The 19,304-nt window shown below is 35.0% G+C and overlaps 1 protein-coding gene across 5 annotated transcripts in view; it reads right to left on the reverse strand.

The window, feature by feature from the left end:
- The window catches only part of LOC105485456 (amylo-alpha-1,6-glucosidase and 4-alpha-glucanotransferase), a 71,404-nt gene that overhangs the window by 37,313 nt on the left and 14,787 nt on the right, over positions 1 to 19,304 (reverse strand). For all 5 annotated transcript variants that reach the window (XR_011610240.1, XM_011747818.3, XM_011747820.3 and 2 more), the window contains 15 exons: positions 15,074 to 15,255; positions 14,786 to 14,897; positions 10,916 to 11,039; positions 10,469 to 10,571; positions 10,267 to 10,364; positions 9,117 to 9,256; positions 7,884 to 8,071; positions 5,530 to 5,653; positions 4,781 to 4,944; positions 4,402 to 4,503; positions 4,133 to 4,288; positions 3,889 to 4,039; positions 1,352 to 1,476; positions 1,145 to 1,257; positions 898 to 1,032 (listed from right to left, as the gene is read on the reverse strand). Coding sequence is in view for 4 of the 5 variants with exons in the window: in XM_011747818.3 (XP_011746120.2) it covers positions 898 to 1,032; positions 1,145 to 1,257; positions 1,352 to 1,476; positions 3,889 to 4,039; positions 4,133 to 4,288; positions 4,402 to 4,503; positions 4,781 to 4,944; positions 5,530 to 5,653; positions 7,884 to 8,071; positions 9,117 to 9,256; positions 10,267 to 10,364; positions 10,469 to 10,571; positions 10,916 to 11,039; positions 14,786 to 14,897; positions 15,074 to 15,255 (2,017 nt within the window). In the remaining variant the exon portion in view is untranslated. The remainder of the gene's footprint in view (positions 1 to 897; positions 1,033 to 1,144; positions 1,258 to 1,351; positions 1,477 to 3,888; positions 4,040 to 4,132; positions 4,289 to 4,401; positions 4,504 to 4,780; positions 4,945 to 5,529; positions 5,654 to 7,883; positions 8,072 to 9,116; positions 9,257 to 10,266; positions 10,365 to 10,468; positions 10,572 to 10,915; positions 11,040 to 14,785; positions 14,898 to 15,073; positions 15,256 to 19,304) is intronic.

Here is a 19,304-nt window from a genome sequence, read left to right on the forward strand (position 1 = left end):
TCTGACAGGAGGCGGAGTTCAGGCCGTAATGCGAGTGATGGGGCGCAGCTGTAAATACAGATAAAGCTCACCTGCCACTCACTTCCTGCTATGCGGCCTGGTTCCTAATGGGCCATGGACCAGTACTGGTCCGTGGCCCAGTGGTTGGGGACCCCTCGTCTAACCCAAAAATTCCATTTCTGAAAATTTATACTAGTACTAATGATGACAAACTATGAGCATTTACTATGTGCCAAGCATTGTGTTAAGTGCTTTATATGTGTTATCCTATTTAATTCTTACAAAATTTTCCAGATGGGAGACTGAGATGATGAAAGTTCTAAACAAATTATCCAAGATCATACTGACAGTAATGAAGCTAAAGTTTAACCCAGGTCTAAACCTCAAAACTGATATTCTTCTGTAGTATGCAGTGACATCTAGAAAGGGAATAACTAAGGATGAATGTACAAAGACATACTAATAGGGAATAATTAGAAGCAATCTAGATATCCAAAAATGGAAACTGTTTAAATAAATTACAGTAAAGCCATAAAGTAGAATCATATGTTGACATTTTTTAAAAATGATGTGGTAAAGGCTATGAGGTATGCAACTTAATCTCAAATACTTTGGATAAATTGTGTGTGTGTGTGTACAGAGAGATGCATGTGTGTGTGTATGTATGCATGTAGGCATGTGTGTATCTATATCTATAGAGAGAATACACATGCAGGTACACACACAAATTATAAAGCAATACGGTAAAATGTTAACAACAGGTGATGCTGACACTGCTGGTCCTTGGACGGTACTTTGAGTAGCAAGGATATAGACGACCCTTAAAACTGCTTAATTCAGTCTAGTGGTAACTCACTTATTAAAGTGGCAAATCTCTATCAAACAAGGCATACTTACGAAGCAAAGGGAATTTTTAATATAGGATCTGAATTGTCAACAGCTAGGCTCCCAGATTTAAAGTGAGGACTGAATTGGGTCAGATGATTTCGAAGAATTCCAACAGCGACTTGTGCGTGTGGATCAAGACTAACTCTGAAAAAGTTAATTAAAAAGTGGTTAATTTTTAGGAGTAATTTATTCAAATTTAACAGGATATGCAAACTATTTTAAATATAAGTCAACAGTTTGAGCTCAGTTAACATACCTGAATATAATAACGCTTCCTGGAGACAAGTTTTCAAATTCTATTTCTTGAATATATTCATTGGGCCCTTTTGTGGCAACTCCAGCTTGTTTAACAATTTTACTTTCATTAAGCTTGAAAAAAATTACATTAAAAAAATCCATTCAACAAATAGTTCTAATGTCCTTAAAATGCTAAACATAGTAGTAAGATGAGAGTCCTAAATACCTGAATATGTTCTCTAATTTCTACTGTGATATCTGGCATTCCATTGATTGAATTCTCATCCTTCCTATAAGGTTTCGTATTTCTCTCAATAGTTCTAGCTTCAAGAACTACTTCTTCAATTTTGCCTAGGAATATATAAAAACATTTTAACAAAATTTCATATGGAATCATCAAAATTAGGAAGGCTAAAGTGGTTTCAAATCATTTAACTTAAAGTTGAAAAGAAAATATCAGTTAATTTTTTTTAGAAGTCTGAAAGTAGATGATTCTAACCAAGGTGCATTTTACATTAAAAAAAAAAAATTACGACTTAGTTAACAAAGCTTTTTTTGAAGTAGAGATGTATCAAAATAATAGCTTAGCTCTGGCGAACAACTACCTAATTTTGAGCAGAAAAAAAAAATCACTTGAAAGGCATACATTTTTTAAAAAATTGGAATATTTCAGATACAAAAAAAAAATTAAAAACCCAGGTTCCACTTCCTCACTTAAAGAAAAATTTACAAATACAAGTAAAGCGTCCGTGTACCCATTCTTCACTTTCAGAGGTAACCTCAATTCAGTTTGGTGCTCACTATTCCTGGCATTTTCACTACACATGCCTGTTTCCTTAAACAACATATATTATTTTCCCTATTTCCAAGTTTTATTAAAATGAATTCAAATTACATATATTTGCAACTTGCTTTTTACTGGTCAACAATGTATTTTTTAGATTCATTCACACTGCTACATCAGCTCTAGCACATTTACTTCAAATGTCAAATAATATTCTACTGTATGAATATACCAAAATACATCTGTTCTATTACGGTTGTCTCTAATTTTTCTCTATTATAAACAATGTTGCAATAAATATTCTTGTGCATATCTTCAAATGGAAATGTATGAAAATTTCCCAGATATATACCTAGGGATAGAACTGCAGGGTCAATGGATTATATAAAATTACAACCTTACTTTAAATAACTTAAGCTTTAGGTCATTAATCTGGCAATAGGTAACAGAACCTTTTGATCTAGAAATTCTACCTCTGTAAATATACACTAAGAAAATTGCTTAAAAGAAAAAACAATTATCCTTAGTGTATATTTAAAACACTACTAAACATACTAAAGAATATTAAAAACGGCATAACAACAATGTATGAAACATTTAACAAAACAATAATCACAATTTTGTGGACTGACAAGAGGAAATGTTTTAGGAATGATCCGTGACCAAAACAAAACCAGAGATAATATTGTACATTGTGATTGTTGTCCTATAAAACTAAATATGTACATTAGCAAAGATCAGATAAGGATAGTGAATATAAATTTGTGAACAATTAAAGAAACTTTTAGGTATTCAGGTTGATAATTTTTAAAAACAGGAACTATGCATACTCAGCAACTAGCAACCAATATAGAATATGATGATTTTTCTGGGAATTTTCATTTGGTCAATCAATCAACAAACTTTGACAGCTGCTGCATGAACAGGAGCACGGTATGCTATACCACATATAATAGTAAGACAATGAAATACACATATCCAGAAAAAAATCAAGTAATATTGAGGACACACCTCAGGGATGTATTTTATAATTTTTGACTCTCTATGCCAAGGGAGTACATAGAGACTATAATTGCTGTATGTTCCGAAGAAAGAGAGATCACTGAACAAAGAAGGTGCAACTTGAGACCTTGAAAGATCCAGACAATTCACATAGTATTTGGGAAGAAGTAAAAATACCTATTTGGCTGAAATAGTGGACTGACATAGGGCTAGGATTGTAGATGAGGATGGATTATGAAAAGCCTTAAACATAAGGTTATATTATTTGCCATTTTAGTTTATATATTTGTATGTATGTCTGTGCATATACACAAAGACATATATTTATACATGTATATACATATACACTAACACAAATATATATATTGTTCTGCTAGAAGAGAAATAAATGTTCATTTTACACAAATTAGGAAATAAAATATAAACAAAAATATTTCACAACTCAAAAAATGTTAATATTTGAAAGTATTTCTGTCTAGGTTTTGTTCCACCCAGTAAAAATATAAGTTGCCAAAAATTTCTTTCTTTTTTTTTTTTTTTTTGAGACAGGGTCTCACTCTATCACCCAGGCTAGAGTGCAGTGGTGGGATCTGGACTCACTGCAACCACTGCCTCCTGGGCTCAAGCAATCCTCCCACCTCAGCCTCAGGAGTAGCTGAGACTACAGGCATTTGCCACCATGTCCACCTAATTTTTTGTACTTTTTTTGATAGAGACAGAGTTTTACCATAATGCTGAGGCTGGTCTTGAACTCCTGAATTCAAGTGATCTGCCTGCCTCAGCCTCCTGAAGTGTTGGGATTATAGGTGTGAGCCATCATGCCTGGCAAAAGTTTAAATTCTTTTTCTCAAGTACATCCACAGTAGCACTGTGTTATAATATATATGATATATATATGATATGTAACTATAATGTTATAGTATAATTTAATATAATGATATAATACAAATACAATAACAATTTTCAGATTGCATTACCAGGGATGCACATCTGAGGCACTTCCTTGCTGTAAAATGAAGTCTTGGGATTCCTGAAAGCAGTTCTAGATACAGCCACAACAGACTGATGGATGCTAGGTGAGTGTCTTGTCACTGCCACTATGTCTTCATCAACTTGATCCACATACACCTGAGAAGCAGAAAGAGCACCTAGATTAGCTTTCAAACTGGAAAGACTTACTCTGAAATTGAACCTGAAGAAACAAATTTAATAATTTCTTGCCTGAATAAAACCCTTGGCTCCAAGCTCCTGATGAAGCTTATTGATAGCACACCTGGCTGCAATAATGCCGCTTTGGAAATTAACTTCACCTGTATTTGAAGGCAATGCTTCAGGATTCCACTTAGTGTAAAACCGTTCCTCAGAAACCACTGAAATCTAGACAAAGGTAAAATTTAGCATGGATACATTTTAATTATAATGAATTTTTTTGATAAAAATGCCCAAAGTTATTGGCCATGTAGGTTTTAAAAAACAACATATAAACAAACCTGATGAGGCACTAATTCATCATAGCCTCTTGTACTTCCACTAGCACAACACGCCATAGAAACAATTGTAGTACTTGGAAGAGCATCATATGCTGATCTATGCTAGAAGACAACAACAAAGCAAAAGTTTGCTTTCTTTCAAATGCAAAATGCCATTCTATAGCATAATGAAGTAAAAGGATAATTACATAAATAAATTCATAAGGTAAATTAATTTGCTTTTAAACAAGCAAAACATTCTGAAAACTATGTATTATAAATCAGTTATAAATCTAAGACACTAGTTTGAAGTATATAGAAATGATTGTGACCAAGTGTTAGAGAGTTAAGTATCAAAGCATTCAGCAAAATAAGTACATGAAAAAGATGAGGTGCTTACCACAATAGGACACTCATTATCATGGGTAATATCCATAAACAAGGCATGTGCAATAGCTGGCATTAAAGGCCTCAAACAGGGCTGAACAAAGGATCCAACAGGTTCTCCTCCATATCGGTAAACTAATCTGCCCTCTTCATGACTATTATATGCACTCATTGCCTCTGCAGAGCATTACAGAATATTTTAACAATCTTCATTATTTATGTCCAGGAAGAGGTTAGATTTCTTATCATAAATGATTTTCAAAATACAGACCACATCAACATTATAAAAAAAAAACTGCTTTAAGGATTTAAACAAATGTCTACTAGTTTAAGTGACAAAAAAGTTTTCCCCGTAACTTAACTGGAGAAATGGCTCATGTAAGGAAAAGGGAACATACGTTGTTTACTGGGATGTAAGCCACACAAAATTCAGTGTAAAACATCTAAACTTTACATCATATCTCCCAGTAGAAGATGAAAAACAGGTTTACGTATTTTCAGCAACAAAAAATGGTTTTGTTAGTGAGTCTTCAGTTCATCCTACTGGTCTTTCAATTTGAAATGAGGTACCTTACCCCCAAGCAGAAATTTATACTGATAAAAATAGAATGAGTCATATTAGAATATGTCATACAAACTATTTAAAAGAACATTAACTGTGTTAAAAAATTATTAAGCATTGCATATGAAGCTATTAAATCCTTTAATCTACTTAAACAAAAGCTAAAGTTTTAGATGGGAAATACACTCCAACAAGCCTACCTCTTATTAAGGAACTAATGCCCAGTCTAGTAACAAAGATATTGTCCAGATCTTCACTTCCTGTGAACAGTTCAGCTACTACATATAAATTGGGTTGCAAATTCCTAGCAGCATCCAACATGTACTGTAAAAAGCACAGCGACAAATGTAACAAATAAATGTAACAAAGAGAAAAGCAAGATAGGAGGAAGGAAGGAGACAAAAGGAGGCATGGATTTCACATAGAAAAATATGCAGCAAGATAAAATGGAAATTCAAGAAGAATTTCCAAATAAAATTTCATTGTACATATGTAAGAAAATATCAAACATACCAAAACACATAGAAACAAGAGAATTTATAAAGAGAAGAAAACAGTTAAAAAGGAAGATTAGATTTTGCAAAGATATTGAGACATGAGAGAGAAAAAGAAGAAGAAAAATGTTAGTTTCATATTACTAAATGTAAATCATAACACTACAATTCTGTTAGGCTTTCTCCCTGTTTGCTTATCTATCTATCTATCTATCTATCTATCTATCTATCTATCTATCTATCTATCTATCTATCTATCTATCTAATTTATTTTTGAGACCGAGTTTCTTTCTTGTTGCCCAGGCTGGAGTGCAATGGCGTGATCTGAGCTCACCACAACTTCTGCCTCCAGGTTCAAGCGATTCTCCCGCCTCAGCCTCCTGAGTAGCTGGGATTACAAGCATGTGCCACCACACCCAGCTAATTTTGTATTTTTAGTAGAGACAGGGTTTCTCCACGTTGGTCAGGCTGGTCGCAAACTTCCAACCTCAGGTGATCCGCCTGCCTTGGCCTAAAAGTGCTGGGATTACAGACGTGAGCCACTGTGCCAGGGCCTATGTGCTTATTTTTAAAACTTTAATCAGACTTAATTTCCAGGTGGTTGACTAAACAATTATTCACAAATTCCCTGATGAATTACGTAGCTGTTGGAAAGATTAGGTCTGCCTGACCAGATTGAAGCCAGTTTCTCCTACAGATGATGATAAAACTCTTAAAAACTCTCATACCTTACAATTTCTACTTGTGTGATTTATATTTAACACTGGTGCTATCTACCTAGCTGTTTATTATAAACACTGGTTTATAATAAAAAATCAGATAGGTTCCAAACTGTTAAACATAACATTTGCACAAAGATTAATAAAATACTTGAAATTCTCTCAGCTAACAAGTAGAATCCTAGTTTTGTAATTTAAAATTAAGTTTGAACATTCTTTTCTGCCATATAATAATCTTAGAAGCATTTTTTTTTTTTTGCTGTTGCTAAAAGCACAATAAAATAAAGCCGTCATTTTTTGGAACTAGACAATGTTCTATCAGCTTAACTAATGTTCACTAAATCCCTCCAAATCAAATCAATTTTTCATCACAGGACTTGAAACATATACATTATAATACTGCTTTAATATCATACAAATAAGATATTTTTCAGGTAAACACACATTTCCAAAGAACACCTAGGTGACACCGGTCACTAGGAAGCTATCAAAAATCTTACAAGCAGTGCTACTGTAGGGTTTCTAAAACTAATAAATTAAAAAAAATCTTATAAGCAGGATGAAAATTATGAGTTTAATTACAAAGTTGTATTAGATAGAAGGTAATATTGTAAGTATTGGCATTGTTCAGAAGTTATTGTAAAGAGCTCAAAGAGGAATAGACAATGTTTATGTTTACACTTATATTTTTATAAATAATAAAAATTAAATCGATGAGGCTAGACTGGCTTCAATATGCTATAACGTTAATTTTTTTAAAATTTTATTTTATTTATTTATTTTTTTAGACAGAGTCTCACTGTGTCGCTACGCTGGAGTGCAGTGGTGTGATCTCAGTTCACTGCAACCCTCGCCTCCTGGGTTCAAGTGATTCTCTTGCCTCAGCCTCATGAGTAGCTGGCACTACAGATGCACACCACTATAATGTGTAATAAGCTATTCACCTTCACAGTCACTTCTAAATATATTGAAAGCAACCTAAAAATAAGAAAAATTAACATTTATGTATTTACAGTAGCCAATATACATTTTATGTATTGTAAACACATTTCATGTATTTACAATAGCGCTCCATATTATCAGAAACAATATGATCAACTTCCCTAAATTAAAATTTTAAAATTAACTAGTTAAATATTTTGTAGCCCGGTATTCCATAACAACTGCATCAAAAGATTGTTAGAATTATGTTAATTATGCAATAGTGATAAACACTACCACCAAATCAATGTCAGTGTCCAACTAGCAAAAGGAAACATTTACCTGCATAGTCTACTTAAGGAAAGCTAGGAAAGAACACTGAATTTCTTTTCTTAATGTAGATAAATTGTTTTTCTGTACCTCAGCTACATGAAGAGGTGTTGAGTGGCAGTTATCAAGACGTACTCCCTGGAAATAAGTTGCAGTTATTTCAGTGTATTTTTTCATGTGTGCCCAGAGAAAAGGACAGTCCTCTGGTTTATTCCCATAGCGCAATTTAACACTGTCTCCCCAGCAAATAAGTTCTCTCCTTAGGTAAACTTCTGAGCCTGTTCAGAAAAGAGATTGCTTTCAATAGTTCAAGAAATAAAATGAAAACAATTACTTCATGGAAACACTGATTTTTAAATTGCTTTGATCATTTCTGCCACGAATGATATATTGGTTAAAATTGTATCTAAAGTGGTATGAGATAATGTTTTAAAAAATTAATAATAATTTATTTCTCATAGCTACTCTGAAAAAACTCTAGCTTATAGTTTCTTCTAAAAATGTGTCCTCAATTTCAAAAACCCAAGTCACTTCATAAGGGAAAACAGAAATGTTAATATCATAGGCCTTTCAAAACCATAGTTCTACCAAGACATTTAAAGCTCCATTTCCACCTCCTACTTATTTTCGGCAACAGGTTATATTAGATCCATGGCATACAGCAGAATGGCTTGATTTTGTTTAGAATGGCTAGAAAAAAGAGGGCAGAGATACTTACACCCAAATTTATACTCTTAAAAAAAAGCATAAGATTTCTGAATAAATTCTGATGTCACTAAAATAGACTTCTAGTTTTGAAATGTTAAAAAATAAATATATCAATGAGCTCCTGCAACATTCTTCCTGGTAATGAAATAGCTATAGAAAAACAAGACACTAAGAGTGAGGGGGGACCTCAAACCATTAGGTTCTAGTTTAATTGCCACTGAAATGTCTTAATACCTCTGGCCAATGAGTGAAAATCTCTCTTATGGCAATGTATTTGTAATAGCAGTGGTTTCAAACTTGTTTGTAAAAATGCAATAATATTTTGTCCAAATAAAAGCTTACATAGACCCACAGTATAGAAAATAGATACATAAAAGTTATTCCGTTTGAGAGGATAAAAGGTAGGAAGGCAAAGGAGAGGAAAGAAGATGAACTTTTTTATTTGTTGACTCCATGTTTTCTTTCTCAAATTGTATGTACCTTTGGTACCTTTATTGGTGAAATAGTTTAAAAACCAATAGAATAATGGGGAAGAAAATCAATAAAGCAGATTTTATCTTGACCTTGCCATGAACTATTCTTTCCCTATTCATAGAGAAGTTAAAAATTATATACCTGGTTCAGCAAAGTTTCGAAGAGGATCATCTCCCATTACCCATCCGTTGTGTGCCATCAGAAAACAAGCTTTATTTGGGAGATGAATCATAGATTCTTCCACGGAGAAGTCCATTTCTTCAAATGGGAAAGTAAAATACCTATGAAAATATAATTAAATATTAAATCCATACAAAGAAACTCCTTGGAGAGAATATGAATTTGCAACATTAAAACTAAACTTCTTCTCTAATGAATAGAATAAAATTAGTTTGATGCTATTTATAGAAAAAAAGTTCAACATAGGTCAAGAATCTTCAATAGACTTTTTGAGTAAATCTAGTAGAATGTGAGAAATAGGGAGTTAACACAACAGGATAGCTGGCTAACATTTAAAATAATGTTTAAAACTTCATAAAACTATTTTAAAAAATCATTGAGGTAGCCAGGCATGGTGGCTCATGAATGCAATCCCAGAACTTTGGGAGGCTGAGGCAGGCAGATTACCTGAGGTCAGGAGTTTGAGACCAGCCTGGCCAACATGGGGAAACCCCGTTTCTACTAAAACTACAAAAATTAGCTGGGCATGGTGGTGCACCCCTGTAGCCTGGCTACTTGGGTGGCTGAGGCAGGAGAATCGCTTGAACCCGGGAGGCAGAGGTTGCAGTGAGCTGAGATCGCGCCACTGCACTCCAGCCTGGGTGACACAACGAGACTCCATCTCAAAGAAAAAAAAAAAAATAATTGAGGCATTGATGTTACTTTGCAAAGACGTTTTAAAAAAAGACTCTTAAGTAAAGTTATGCAAAGGCTTTTACTACACTCTAGTTGCCCAACCTATGCTTCATGTCACTTACAAAGTAAGGAGCTAGATGCTTGCTTAAATTGATTAATATTGAATTTATCACTAAGTATGCAGTCCTCCAGAAACATTAAAGTAAATGATAACTATAAATTGGTTCATACTGATGACAGTTTCTCTAACAAAATATTTGCCTAATAAAATGAGTTAATATTAAGCCTATGTCCAAATCAAAACTTCTATTTCAATTTAAGAAATGTACTGAAGTCACATGTTAAAGAAAACATTTAGGTTAATTTCAGATGTTAAATACAATTTTCAATGTTCAACCATCAATAAGAAAAAAAAACAACAACAAAAATGCAACACCTGGTAACTAAAGGATGCTTTCTAGTGACAGGTCCTAGTTTTGGACCATGGCCAGCCAGTCGTTCATAAAACACATTTCCCAAAAGGCAATTAACTGCCTGAAAAACATTAAATTGTGTTAGATCATCATCATCATCATCAAGACAACAAAAAAATAGTAATAAGATGCAAGGAAAAGCAGGAGTTCAAAAATAAGTAAAACCTGTTCCTGATGATAGTTAATGAGTCGATGCTTCTCTGAATTTAATTCCTCAATTCTCTTACGAAACCAATTACAGCATTCTTCAATTGCTGCTGGCCCATTGCTAGAGCAGATGGAGAAATGCAGATATAGTATTTAATGGCTTTACAGATTCTACATTTAAAAACTTCCTAACAAAGGTCACAGAAACCTTAAATATATTCATCAGGATTTCAATTATGGCTGATGATGTTTTTCAATTGTAAAAATGTTTATACACAAATATAGAAACATGGCCAACGCACAGAAAAAGTGGGAAAATGTCATGTGCTGAAATAGTAGAATTACAGTGAATTACTTTATTTCATTTTCTATTAAGCATTTTTAATAAGTAGTATGAAAATCATACTAGCCATAAAGGTTTATAAGTAATATTCTTTATTTCACAGAAAAAAACACATTACATACTCATGTGGTATGAAAGTCGTTAGTGCAATGTTCATATCTACAGTACAGCCAAACCGTCTGTATTCAGGATCTTGAATAATCTTAAGATGTTGGTTTGGATCAGACTTGGTTACTCTCCTATTTTCTAAAAGAAAAAAAGATGGTATCTTAAATGCAACTATCCACAAAGATTATAACTGTTACTATTTTCTAATTTGGGGCCTATAATTTTTTCATTGAAAATAAAACAAGTATTTCACAAGTATCGTTCTACCTCCTCTCCTCATCTTGCTGTGTGTGTACACACACACACACAGACACACACACACACACGAGGCGTGTGGAGAAAGAAACACAGAGACACAAAAATAACATAAAAGAAAGACACAAAGATTCCTATCAATTCAATCCCAGCACCACTTTTCTGCCTACGTCAGCATTCACTTATTCTATTCTTTTTTTTTTTTAAACACATTAAGGACTTTAGTGGAACGTGTTTTCCTCCCATGTGCTACCAATATTCTAACATTAGGAGTTCTTTTTCAAGATTGCTTTCAAAGTTTGCTTCCTAAAGTCTTATTAACAACCTGACTTTCTTTGTATTCTCTAAAAGAAGCACACAGGCTTAATACTTTCTTTCCCTTTTCATCAACCATATTCCTTAGATAATAACTTAAAAATTAAAAGGGAAATAAATAGTTTTTGGGGAAATTTTCACTCTTTTTCTGGCACTTGTTTGTAATAAAATTAAGAATTGGTACAGGATTGCCTCCATTGAACTTGATTTTATATTAACTAATTAATTTCTATCTGGCTTATTCCAAAGAGACTTTGAAATGGCTTATAAAAACACAAAAAACATAAAATAATGGGTTTCCATAGTGTAGTGGTTATTCATGTTCGCCTCACAAAACAGCATAAAATACAAATCGATTCTTAAAATCCAGTTTCTAAGGTTCATCTGCAAGAGTAAATATATGAAAACTGCCGCGGGCATGATGGCTAACACCTGTAATCCCAGCATTTTGGGAGGCTGAGGCAGGCGGATCACCTGAGGTCAGGAGTTCGAGACCAGCCAGTTCGAGACCAACATGGAGAAACCCCATCTCTACTAAAAATACAGAATTCGCTGGGTGTAGTGGCACATGCCTGTAATCCCAGCTACTCGGGAGGCTGAGGCAGGAAAATCGCTTGAATTCAGGAAGTGGAAGTTGCAGTGAGCGGAGATCACGCCACTGCACTTCAGCCTAGGCAATAAGAGTGAAACTCCATCTCAAAAAAAAAAAAAAAAAAAAAAAAAAAAAAAAGAACACTGCCAAGAAATGAAATGTTTGAAAAACAGAAAAAGCTATGCCATCAGTATAAACTTTAGTATTTAGTATTTAGTCTTTAGTATTGATAGAATAAAAGAGATGGATCAGTGGAAGAGCACAGACAACAGATGTATATTTTGTATATTACCATACACTATGAAGTATTACGGTGGTACTTCCAATCAGTATAAAAGGATGGATTTTCAACTCAATATAATTTTAAAAATACAGATCAAGTTAAATATCTTCTTTATATAATATACAAAAATAAATTTCAGGTATATTAAATACTCAAATGTAAAAATACAAATTAGAAGAAAAGAGAATGTTGATGGAAGGTCTTTTCTAAGCATGATATAAAATTGGAAGCCATCAGAAATTGAAAAGTTTGACTACATTGAAAAAAAATGTCACCATAAACAAGAGTTGAAAGATCAAGAGCATCCTAGGAGGATATATTTGAGGCCTGTGTAATAATCAATAATAATGTCAATATAAAAAACTGACAACTCAATAGAAAAATGAGAAGAAACATTAACGGCAATTAATGGAAGAAATATAAATAGCTAATTAACATGTAAAAATATACTTCATTAATAAGCAAATAAATGTAACTTAAAAGGCTGGGCACGGTGGCTCACGCCTGTAATCCCAGCACTCTGGGAGGCCGAGGCAGGCGGATCATGAGGTCAAGAGATCGAGACCATTCTGGCCAACATGGTGAAACCCTGTCTCTACTAAAAATATAAAAATTAGCTGGGTGTGGTGGCGCATGCCTGTAGTTTCAGTTACTTGGGAGGCTGAGGCAGGAGAATCACTTGAACCTGGGAGGTGGAGGTTGCAGTGAGCTGAGATCACACCACTGCACTCTAGCCTGGTGACAAAGCGAGACTCCATCTCAAAAAAAATAAATAAAAGAAAGAAATGTAAATTAAAATAAGGTTATGTTTCGCCTCATTGACAAACATGATAAAGGTTAATGATATCTAACGTTAGTGATAATATTAAGTTGGTATAACTTGCTGTGAAAATAAATTTATTATATTTGAAATCTATATACCCTTTGACTCAATAATTCCATGTTTAACAATTTATCCTTCAGATTGACTCACGTAAGCAAGTAAACATAACATGTACGGGGACGTATTTTCTGCAAGTACAGCTTATGAGACTGGAAGTTTATCCAGGGAAAGGACTTTGTTCTGTTTACCACTGAATCCTCATGCCTGGAGGAATGTCTAGCACACAGCAGTAGGTGGTTCAATGAATATGCATTGAATGAATGAATGAAAAATGAAAAATCTGGAAACAACCTATCAAAAAGGCTAAATAAATTCAAGTACTTTAAAAACAGCATATTGCTATACAGAGGTTAAAAGAAATAATTAGCTATAAATTTATATTGTCAACTAAAAGAACAAGTTGTTGACGGTTTATGTTCTAGTCTTATTTGCATGTGTAAAAATAATATAAATATAAAACTTATACACATACCATATATAGAATTACATACAATTATATATCAAATTGAATTTTTTTCAAGAAGAGTCTTAAATACAAGAAACAATATGTAGTAGCTGAGATGTGGGTTTTGGGAGAGAGGAGGTCATACATTCTATTTTCTTACACATTCGAACTATTGGGCTTTTTCTCTTTATAATGAGCACATATTATTTCATGTAAATAATACAGCTTACTGGGGGAAGGGAAGACAGAGGCCCTTTAGTAAAATGAAACAGGAAAAAGGTTAATATTAAAAATTCCTGTACTAAGGTGTTACACAATTGCAAAAGTTGATATATGAAGCTGACTGAGGATCCTAGAGCTCATTCTATTTCAAAGGCACTATTTCTGAGTCCTACTCTAGTTCTGTTTTCTGGAAGAGAAAAAAATATTTATTTTAAGATCTTCTCCAAATCCTCACTGCTAGGTTGTCCTACATGAAATGCAGATAGCTCTTAATAATCCTTTTTAATTTGTCTCCTACAAACCCTACTTTCTCATTTCACCTATTTTTTCCTACCCTATTTTGTTGGGGGCACATTACCTTCTTGATTAGTTGTGTCCTTAACAGAAGACTCACTTCGTTACCTTTTGTTATCTCACCAATATCTGGCTTCAGTATCACTAGTGGTTAGGTGGCCTTAATAGTGGGGAAAATCAGCTGGAAGCCCCTCTATGTCAGTTAAGATTCTTACTATAGACAACAGGAGACTATCACATCTCTCAGTTTCAAAACTTGTTTCAAGCCATTCTCAGTTGAAATAACCTGTTCTACCTACTTCCCATTCATACATTTAATAACTATATACTGGGTTCCACAGAATTCTGAGCATTCTATGGAACTAACAGTAAGATACAGTACCCAGGGGAAATAATTGTGTTATGTGTTATTATGACGTGCCCTTTAGATGTCTCTGCTAACTCTCAGCTTACAGAATCACAGTTTTATAATATCAACAATAACACAAATATCATACAATGACATATTTAATAACGACATTACGCAAAAGAGTTTTCCCTTTATAATATTAAATTTCTTAAAATTGATAGGAACATTCTAGCATATATCCTTTACCTTGTGTAAGAAGTCTTCTAAATTGCTCAACTGCTTTGTTGACGTCTACTTGGAAAAATTCCCAGAGTTTAAGCTTTGGAAAAATATCCTCCCAAATCATTTTTCGGATGGACTGAAAAATGTCAATAGTTAAAAAACACATATATACATATATTTATTTCAAATCATTTAACCAAATACTGTTTATCATATTAAAATACAGATTGTAAGTAATTTTCAAACATATATTTAATGTGTACTTTAGAAATTTTTTCTGTTTTAGTGTGATACTCCTCTGTACATACTGACATTCATATGGTGATCATTTTCAATCAAAGCAGGTATTCCCTTTTCTTTGTATTTCCCTTCTGCAACATCACAGGAAAAATGCCAAAGTGCTCTGTCTAAAACCCAGGCAGGTTTTAAGTGTGGAGAATTCACAAGATTATAGGCACATTCTGGATGTTCCTGGATCCATTTACTATTAGCAGCTGAAGGAAAAAGGAGACACAAAGGAGTATCTCATAATTAAATTGAAACTGTATCTATGTTAAGTTTAGAGGTGAAATAAAATAGAAACATCTACCACCACTCATTTTTTTCTATATTAGATATCAGTATTTTACAATGATACTGTTATAGGAAACATTTTTTCTTTGGTTATGGTATCCTATCATTCGCTTCACCATACTTTTTTTTTTTTTTTTAAACTTTAATTCTGCTTAGAAAATCCGATGCAACAAAAAGCAACTCTCTCATAGGTAATACTTTTGTATGGCTAATCCTAAAGCATTAATGAAATATGTTGTTTTGATAAGTTGGATAAAAGCGAGGCTGAGAAAGTGCTAAAAGAAATATGCTCAAGGAATATGAATCTAGCTTACAGTTCAGAATCAGAATCAAGAGTTTGGCAAAGTATTCCAAATATTTACAGCATTGAAGATAATTTGTTTTGGCCAGGCATGGTGGCTCAACCCCAGCACTTTGTGGGAGTGGAAGTAGGATAGCCTGCAGGAGTTCAAGACCAGCTTGGGCAACAAAGTGAAACCCTGTATCTACTTATTTAAAAAAAGATAATTTGTTTTAATTTTAAAATAAAAAAAGAAAGTTACATGGAATTTGTTTGATCTTTAAAATGGACTAATTATCCCTGAATTCATATTGAAGAGCATGAGTGATTAATGTACATAAAACAAAAAGTAGTAACAATTACTGAATATTTACCACATACCAGAAATTGTTCTAAGCAGTTAAATACGCCAATTTATTATTCCTCACTTCCTACCACACAAATTAGGATGTACTGTTAAGTTCTCTTAACAAATGAGGAACTGAAGCATGGAGAGTTAAGTAACTCAGCCCAAGTCATACAGTCAGGAATTAACTTGGCCAAGTCCTTTTTCAGAATGTGCAATCTTAACCACATTGCTCTGCTGCTGAGATGCACGTGTTCATGCTTCATTCACTCAGCTGAGCACTCTTATATAATTTTACAATCATTATTATTTCTAGTTTCAGTCATTTGTTTATTAAATCATTTATTTACTTAGTATTTATTCATACCCATAATAAACACTCAGATGAAGAGAGGCTATGTAAGGAGCAGAGAAGTTGTAATAAAAGTTAAACTGGTAATTCTCAAAACTTGCATCAAGATAGTTCCTCCGAGATTCATCAACACAATCACTGAAATTCAAGGTATTTTTCAAAAACACAAAATGTAGTAATAACTTATATCCAAATAGGATTTTCACTTATAAAGAATAAATACTGGGGCTAGGTGCGCTGGCTCACGCCTGTAATCCCAGCACTTTGGGAGGTCGAGGAGGGAGTATCACTTGAGCCCAGGAGCTGGAGACAGCCTGGGCAACATAGTGAGACCTCATCTCTACAAAATCTTTTAAAAATTAGCTCAGCATGGTGGCATGTGCCTAAAGTCCCAGCTACTCAGGAGGTTAAGGTGGGAGGGCTGCTTGAGCCCAATAAGTGGAGGCTGCAGTGAACTGAGATGGTACCACTGCACTACAGCCTGGGTGACATATAGAATGAGACCCTGTCTCAAAAAAAAAGAGAATAAATACCAATGCTGCCCTCATTCATTCATTTAGTTTTGAGACAGGGTCTTTCTCTATCACCCAGGAGTGCAGGAGTGCAGTGGTGCAACCATAGCTCACTGTAGCCTTGAGCTCAAGTGATCCTCCTGCCTCAGCCTCCCAAGTAGTCAGGACGACAAGTGTATGCCAACACACCCTGCTAATTTGAATTTTTCTTTTTTTTTGAGACAGAGTCTTGCTTTGTCACCCAGGCTGGAGTACAGTGGCACAATCTCGGCTCACTGTAACCTCCACCTCTTTGGTTCAAGTGATTCTTCTGCCTCATCCTCTGGAGTAGCTGGGATTACAGGTACCCAGCACCATGCCCGGCTAATTTTTGTATTTTTAGTAGAGATGGGTTTTCACCATATTGTCCAGGCAGGTCTCGAATTCATGACCTCAGGTGACCCATCCGCCACGGCCTCCCAAAGTGCTGGGATTACTGGTGTGAGCCACTCCATCCATCCCCAATTTTTAAAATAGCAAAATCCTAAAACTGTTTCTTTTCTCAATATTTGGAAACAAAAATCAACTGTAAAATGAAAGAATTCTAAACAACAGGTAGTGAAAATATTTTTTTCTAATTCTACATGAAAGAAGAGTCAAACTCCAAACTATATTTTAACACACATCAACATTAAAAAATAAATGTGGACTTTTGGAGTGATACAGGAAGAAACTCAACAAACACTGTCCCCAGCAAAACAATTTGACTGGTGAAAATATTTTAAAAACAATCATTTAGTCCCTGGAAATTATCCTAGGGCATTCAGCATAAGGAGAAACATTCTTGGCATTTGAACCAAGACCTTTTCCAGGGCAACTGGGTTCCCAGTGTTCTTGGCCTGCTACATCTGGGAAAGGATGTCAGCTCTGCAAGTAGGGGCTGGGTGGAGAAAGGGAGATTTTTCTCCACCTACCTACTTGAATAGAACTTCTGCAACATGGCCGGGTGCGGTGCCTCACCCCTGTAATCCCAGCACTTTGGGAAGCCAAGGCGGGGTGGATCACCTGAGGTCAGGAGTTTGAGACAAACCTGGCCAATATGACGGGACTCCATCTCTACTAAAAATATAAAAATTAGCTAGGCGTGGTGGCTCATACCTGTAATACCAACTACTCGGGAGGCTGAGGCATGAGAATCACTTGAACCCGGGAGGTGGAGGCTGCAGTGAGCTGAGATTGCACCACTGCACTCCAGCCTGGGTGACAGAAGGAGACTCTGTCTCAAAAAAAAAAAAAAAAAAAAAAAAGAGAAAAAAAAAAGAACTTCTGCAAGACAGGGCCGGCAGGGAGAATTAGAAACACTCATAGACTGTGCCTCTTAGGGTGGAACTGTAACCCCAGGCTGGAAGTTGGGAGGAGAGAATGTCTCCTCTTGACCACACCTACCAGGAGTGGTGCGCCTGTGATAGAGCTTCCATAACAGAGGCATCTGTGTAAGATAATGGAGCAGGTCTTGGTTCAATCACCAAGGATACTTGTTCTTATTAAGATGTAATAGATTTTCGCCGGGCGCGGTGGCTCAAGCCTGTAATCCCAGCACTTTGGGAGGCCGAGACGGGTGGATCACGAGGTCAGGAGATCGAGACCATCCTGGCTAACACGATGAAATCCCGTCTCTACTAAAAAATACAAAAAACTAGCCAGGCGAGGTGGCAGGCGCCTGTAGTCCCAGCTACTCGGGAGGCTGAGGCAGGAGAATGGTGTGAACCCGGGAGGCGGAGCTTGCAGTGAGCTGAGATCCGGCCACTGCACTCCAGCCTGGGCGACAGAGCGAGACTCCGTCTCAAAAAAAAAAAAAAAAAAAAAAAAAAGATGTAATAGATTTTCGTATGTTTCTCCATATGCTAAATGTCCATAGGACAATTTCCAGGGGATTTAAGTGATTGTCTTCAAATAATTTTCACCAGTTAGGGTTGTTTCACTGCATAAAGTGTGTGAAGACTTCACATAACCATTCTGGAGGCTGAATTCTGCTAGATAATACTTTTTTTTTTTAAAAGAAAACTTGTTTCACAGAAAGGATATTATGATTTGCAACACTTTTCAAGTAAGGCTGTGGCAAGGTTTACTTCTTGTACGTTGCATAGAACCTCTCAAATGTCTCAGAAATATAGTTTGTGGCAGAGACTGCTGCTGTACTCAATTTTATTCTCCCATTCTTTCTTTAGTAATAAAATTCCCAAGGTTCAACTTTACACATAGCTGACAAATTCAAGACTACATTGCAGGTCTCCTTTAAGGTAGGTATGGCAAGAGACAAATTCCTGTGACGCAATGTGAACACGGTAATATATATCATATCATACCGAAAAGACAGGCCTGCCCTTTCCCCATTTCCACTGGGGAGAATGTGGTAGCATGAGCTGGAATAGCCATATCTGACTAAGAATTTGAAGCAAAGTGTTGGAGACTGCTGAGCAACATGAGAGAAATTAGTTCCC

This window comes from Macaca nemestrina, chromosome 1 (assembly GCF_043159975.1).
Source record: "Macaca nemestrina isolate mMacNem1 chromosome 1, mMacNem.hap1, whole genome shotgun sequence".
Lineage (NCBI taxonomy): Eukaryota > Metazoa > Chordata > Mammalia > Primates > Cercopithecidae > Macaca > Macaca nemestrina.